This window comes from Notothenia coriiceps, unplaced genomic scaffold, assembly GCF_000735185.1.
Source record: "Notothenia coriiceps isolate Sejong01 unplaced genomic scaffold, NC01 NC01_scaffold00003545, whole genome shotgun sequence".
Classification (NCBI taxonomy): domain Eukaryota; kingdom Metazoa; phylum Chordata; class Actinopteri; order Perciformes; family Nototheniidae; genus Notothenia; species Notothenia coriiceps.
The window spans coordinates 47,722-54,271 of record NW_011336246.1 but is presented as its reverse complement, the minus strand read 5'-3'; the positions used below and the strand labels follow the sequence as shown (position 1 = coordinate 54,271).

The 6,550-nt window shown below is 44.6% G+C and overlaps 1 protein-coding gene across 1 annotated transcript in view; it reads left to right on the top strand.

The window, feature by feature from the left end:
- The window catches only part of LOC104941629 (ligand of Numb protein X 2-like), a 6,436-nt gene extending 1,176 nt beyond the window's left edge, over window positions 1-5,260 (top strand). The window contains exons 2-8 of the mRNA XM_010766762.1: window positions 404-603; window positions 1,138-1,554; window positions 2,007-2,180; window positions 2,351-2,528; window positions 2,961-3,189; window positions 3,666-3,824; window positions 4,493-5,260. Of these exons, the coding sequence (XP_010765064.1) occupies window positions 404-603; window positions 1,138-1,554; window positions 2,007-2,180; window positions 2,351-2,528; window positions 2,961-3,189; window positions 3,666-3,824; window positions 4,493-4,628 (1,493 nt within the window). The 3' untranslated portion in view covers window positions 4,629-5,260. The remainder of the gene's footprint in view (window positions 1-403; window positions 604-1,137; window positions 1,555-2,006; window positions 2,181-2,350; window positions 2,529-2,960; window positions 3,190-3,665; window positions 3,825-4,492) is intronic.
- Window positions 5,261-6,550: the final 1,290 nt, after the last annotated feature.

Below are 6,550 nucleotides of genomic sequence, written 5' to 3'. Positions count from 1 at the left end.
AGAGGGGACACATGTTGATGTAGAAGAGACATGAAGAAGAGGGGAGACATGAAGAAGAGGGGACACATGTTGATGTAGAAGAGACATGAAGAAGAGGGGACACATGTTGATGTAGAAGAGACATGAAGAAGAGGGGACACATGTTGATGTAGAAGAGACATGAAGAGAGGGGACACAAGAGGGACACATGTTGATGTAGAAGAGACATGAAGAAGAGGGGACACATGTTGATGTAGAAGAGACATGAAGAAGAGGGGACACATGGTGATGTAGAAGAGACATGATCATGAGTTCTTCTTCCACCTCTGCAGGGCTGAATAATAGGACAGGATAATCACATCCAGGCTACATAAGGATGAATTTGGAGATTCAGCTTTGTAATGTGATGTTTTTGTCCATGTAGGCTGTGTGAAGTTGCCTTCGCTTCCTGAAGGAGAGATAACTTCCATCGAGGTCCACCGGGCGAACCCGTACGTGGAGCTGGGCATCAGCGTGGTGGGGGGGAACGAGACGCCGCTCATCAACGTCGTGATCCAGGAAGTGTACAGAGACGGAGTCATCGCACGGGACGGGAGGCTGCTGGCCGGGGATCAGATCCTGCAGGTAAAACCAAACACACAAGAAGCTCCACTTTAACTATCAGTGCTTGTTTTCACTCATGTTAACTTTAGCTGTTATGGCAGACAGTACAATCAGTTTATAGCTTTGTACATTTGATAAGTAATTTTCTGAATTATTTATTGGGATGTTTTCTATATTTAGCCAAATATCCTTCCACTAAATAACCTTTTTTTCTATTGTTCTACCTATTAAGGCTGCCATAATCAACATTTGTATATGAATAATGCATGTTACGACTACTTATATGTACGTTGTGAGAAATAGGATGAAAATGGTTAACCAGTTTGGCAGTACCTCGATTGTAAGGAGCATTTGAGCACATTTAGCAGCTTAAAAGACAACCATTGTCTCAGTAGATTGAGCAAACCCAAGCTTATCTGCGAGTGAATATTGGAGTTATTTGTCAGATAGCCAGAAACAGAAGACTTCAAATGTGAATGCTCATATCAACCAACAAATGAATGCATGTTTAAAGATGAAATGCCCATCCTTTCCTCTGACCTGTTTTCTCTCAAGGTGAACAATGTGGACATCAGTAACGTCCCCCACAGTTTCGCCCGCTCCACCCTGGCGCGGCCCTGCAGCACCTTGCAGCTGACGGTGCTGAGGGAGCGGCGCTGTTCCTCCAGGGCGCCTCCCTCCTCCTCCTCCTCCTCCACCCCCGCTGTTCCCCACGCCCCCTGCTCCACCCCTGAGGGCGCCCCCTCCAGCCCGGCCACCCTGAGGATCACCCTGAACAAGAGGGACTCCGCGGAGCAGCTGGGCATCAAGCTGGTGCGGCGGACGGATGAATCCGGAGTGTTTGTGCTGGACCTGCTGGACGGAGGCCTGGCGGCGAAGGACGGCCGGCTGAGGAGCAACGACCGGGTGCTGGCGGTCAACGAGCAGGACCTCCGGCACGGCACCCCGGAGCAGGCGGCACAGATCATACAGGTGCTTCTTTTGCTCTTTCTTTAAGTAACTAAGAACAGGAAGAACAAAGAATCAGAACACCTTTAGACGTCCCAGAGAGGGGACATTTACATTGTTACAGCAAAAGTAAAGAGCCACTGTGAGGAAATGTTGAATATGGTTAATCTATTTGGAGAATTGTAAGCTGTACTCTGCTCTGTTTGTGGATGTGCTTTTATTGTATGTTTGTTGAATTAGTTCATTTGCAAATGTAATTATATTTAACTGCACACTTTTTTAAACTTTTTGCATTATTTTGTAATCTGCCATTATGTCTAATGTTGGGGAATGTTTGGTTGTGTTTGTGTAATGTTATAAATGTAAAAAATCACAAAACACTACAAATAATAATTACAAAGTGGTATATATATACTGCACATAAGTAATATTGCACAACAGAGGTGTATAGAGTCCATAAAACTGTGTCTCCCCAGGCCAGCGGAGAGCGAGTCCACCTCACCATTTGCCGACCCGCCAAACCGGCTTCTCCTTCACCGCCTAAATCCAGCTCCACCCGAGACCTCTACTGCCTTGATCACTTCCTGCCTAACCACAGCTGCACCCCGAGCCCTGTGCCCACCACCCTCTCCCGCTCCACCACCCACAGAGTAAGCNNNCGTGTGTGTGTGTGTGTGTGTAAGCGTGCGTAAGCGTGCGTAAGCGTGCGTAAGCGTGCGTAAGCGTGCGTAAGCGTGCAGTGATTTTAAGCAGTTCTTTTAGATAAATATGGTTGATTTTTGTTTGGACATGAGTGAAAGCTGTACCTGTGTGTCCCCAGGACCTCTCCCAGTGTGTGACCTGTAAGGAGAAACACATCACGGTGAAGAAGGAGCCCCTGGAGTCTCTGGGTATGACGGTGGCTGGAGGGCGGGGCAGTAAGAGCGGGGAGCTGCCCATCTTTGTGACCAGCGTCCAACCACATGGCTGCCTGGCGAGGGACGGGCGAATCAAACGAGGTGAGCGACCCCCTTTAGAAACGACAAGAACAGGAACAATTCAGATCAAGAACATCAGAAACTAGAATATGCAAGTCCTGAGGAAATTGCGGTGGGAATGCTGTATGTTAGTTATGTGAGGGGGGCCAATATGCCAATAAAAATATGGGGCAGAACGTACAGTATAGTTTTTTAAACATAGATTTTATTATTTTCATGAACTACAATACAAACAAAGTGTCAGAGAGGTCAAAAAGGATATACATTACATAGACCATGTCAGGGTTCGGATCAATAGTAGCTTAATGAAGGGTCTTATCGGTAGTCCATTTAAACAGTTTATTTTCAAGTCCTGATTGTTTCATTCCGAGTCTTTCCATATGGAGTATCTCCTCCATACAGTGTGTTGTGAATGCTGACTCAAACTACAGCGTCTTCTTCCTCCTCCTCCAGGTGACGTGCTGCTGAGCATCAACGGGCAGGACTTGACGTACCTGAGCCACAGCGAGGCGGTGGGCACCCTGAAGGCGAGCGCCGCCTCGCCCTCCGTCCAGCTGCGGGTGCTGGAGGTCAGCATGGTGGTGGAGGAGCAGGACCGCGACGAGCTGCTGCCTCACACACACGACAGCGACTTCGATGCTAACTGGTCTCCATCGTGGGTCATGTGGCTCGGACTACCCAGGTGGGCACATCTGAACACCTGGGACGATATCATCTGAAATATATGTCAAGATAAATTGTCGCTTGATTAAAACAAATCAATATATCAGTGCATTAATTACTGTCTGTTCAGGTCAACATTCAGGGTTTGTCTTTTTCAGTCTGATTGGTTATTTAAATGTTTTGTAGTTTGACATTTACAGTTAGTTGCAAGGTTTCATTGCCTAACAGAAATCAAAATGAACGAGAAATTTGAAAAAATCTTCCCAAGTATGGTGATTTCCTGATTCTCTTTGATATATATCATTATAAACTAAATATATGTTTCGGTTTCAGACTGACAAAACGTAACATTTAAACACATTATTGACTATTTTCTGTCACCTTATAGACCTGACGATTAATCGAGATGAAAGGCAAAGTAATGAGTAATGAAAGTATTTGTAAGTAGAAGTTTTAGGAGATGAATCATCGTCTTTGCCTACTCTCTCCCTGCAGCCTCCTGCACAGCAGTCATGAGATCGTCCTGCGGAGGAGCCACCCGGGCAGCTGGGGCTTCAGCATTGTGGGGGGATACGAGGAAACCCACGGCAACCAGGCGTTCTTCATCAAGACCATCGTCCTCGGCACACCTGCGTACTACGACGGCCGCCTTAAGTGAGTGATCAGTTCATCATGTGACTGTCTGTGGCTTCTGTTAGCATGAGTAGGTAGATAAACCGTGACCTTCAGTTGGTGATCAATCCTGTAAGAGTGGCGTTATGATAAACCACGAAGAACAACGCACATGTCATCACTAAGTAACACTTTCTCTTCTATTGGCTAGCGCTCCAACATATTGTACATGATAGGCTAAGGGGCGGGACATCTTTAAGCGGTTGACCAATCACAACAGAGCCGGCCAGCTAATCAATCAGAGCAGACTGGGCTCTGGTTTCAGACAGAGGGTGAAAAGAGGTGCTGCAGCACAGGCAGTATGAGAAAAATAAAGAGCTTTTTGAACATTAAAGCATGGAGACATGTCCCAGTAGAGACACTACATACTGATATACACCTGAACATCAGCAGGAGAGGACTCTTTAAAGTAGAGACACTACATACTGATATACACCTGAACATCAGCAGGAGAGGACTCTTTAAAGTAGAGACACTACATACTGATATGAACCGGACAATGTGCAGAATAAGGCCCATTTAACTGTAATTTCAAGCTTCCTGTCTTTTCAAATGTCTTCACATGATGTTCTGTAACAGAGCTGTTTGAAAGGCACCTCCCTCCTCGCTGTCAGGTCCTGTTTATAATCCCCACTGACCTGTCTCTCTAGGTGTGGAGACATGATCGTGGCAGTGAACGGCCTGTCCACAGCAGGGATGAGCCACTCGGCGCTGGTGCCCATGCTGAAGGAGCAGCGCAGCCGCGTGGCGCTCACTGTGGTCTCCTGGCCCGGCAGCCTGGTGTAGTCGCGGCCAAAACCACACCACACAGAATGTTTCTATATTGGGAACGACCTTGGCCAAAGTGAACTGGTACACACTACTGTACATCCCTCCATACCGGGCTTAATCCAGGACCAAAAGCATCCAGAACTGTAGTAGACCCAGCAGGACCAGGTGGGAACTGATCCGGAGCGTGCCATGTCACCTGACAGACTCTCACACACTGCTGTGCTCATATGGTCATGTTGTTATCACTCCTGCAGGGGGGACATGGTACTGCAGGCTCTGTGTTCACCTCACCAGGCAGTCGCTGTATTCAGGTGGATGCATGGTAGACATATTAAAGTAAAATTAGCCATGATCCTCCACCATCTAGGATAATGACTTGTAATCATGATGCTCTGCAGCACCATCCAGCTGAATAAGCCTCGGGCCTTATTAGAAAACCTGCCGCACCCTGGGGGGGGGGGGGGGATCTCGACTGCCCTTAGGCCTCATCACCATGACAACCAGCTGTCCCATCAGCTGGAGTTTTATACATGTGTGTGAATGTGTATACCGTTTGTTTAATAAACATTTCCTTCGAAGGATTAATGGCTCTACAGCGTGCTTTTTAACTGGGCAAGTGGGAATTGTCTGTTAATGAGCAAGAGGCAGTTTACTAGGATATTGCTGTGTTAAGGAGGCTTTATTTTCATATTTCCAGAAAAAAAACTATACACAGAAAATCATAATGTGAACACGCGCAACCAGATATTTATATAATGAAGCCTCAGAGTTTGTTGGTTTTTGGTTTGTCAAAAAGACAAACCAAAAACCAAATAAACCGTTTGCCTTGTGCAGTGAGCCTGGTGGTTTCTCCTTCTGCCTTTTTGAGACGCTTTGAAACATGCCAGGGCTGGGTCTTCTTCGGAAGCAGTCTCTGCAAGGGAAACACACCAATAATTATAATACAAGGACAACATGGAGCGGAGAAAAGTAACATTTACTATAAAAAATAAATTAAAAAGATGCATTACCTTTTCTCTTTGCTGGGTCATGCACCACTCCATGTCGCCACAGGCTTTCCTGATAAAAAGGAGACCAGTTACCATCTACAAAAATAGCAGCAAGTTCATAGATTACTCAAAAAAAGCTCAAAATAACATTTCATAACTAGCAAGGTATTGATTCAGTTTTAATGTTTTTTTAAGTGTTGTAATATCCGCCACAAGCCAATGAGAATAGTTACCATCTACACTGTAGCAGCATTTTAACGGTTTAGTCACCCAAAACATTCAATGTCTATCAATAAATAGTTCAGTTTTTAATGTGTTAAGAGTTTTTGTAATATTTGACAGAAGCCAGGTATAATACAAGGTTACTGGGATCAAGTTTGTGCTGTTCAAAACACCTTAAATGTAGTAATTGGCACATCATGCAACAATTAATCTCCTGTTTCTCAGGATAATCTCAAGACTCATTCAGCCCAGTTCCTACTAACAATTTCCCTTAGTTTCATATAAAGCTACTTTACATGGAGCAAGGTCTTCATTATCCAGAGAAACTCAAGAAACAAAACCTTAAGCAAGTAAAACCCAAAGCAAGGCATTTTATGGGTCATTCCAGAATTGGAGGACAATTTAGACATCAACATTTTTGAAAAATGAACCTTTTATTTATTTTTTATTTTTTATGTATTTAGGAAAAACAGATAATAAACCATCAAAAAAAGTGCTTTGCCCAGCTAGGCATCAAATGTATATTTTCCAATGAATAATTACTCCTGTTACTCTAATTATAGTAACAGGGTTGAAAGAAACAGGGTTGAAAATCAATGCTAGTTTGAGTTTTAACCTCAGGAATTATTGCTAGATGTAGCATGTAATGCTACTTTCAAGGCAAGGACAAACTTGGATATCTAATGCAAGAAAGATAAGTTTGAAATGAATATGCTTTATTCTGAT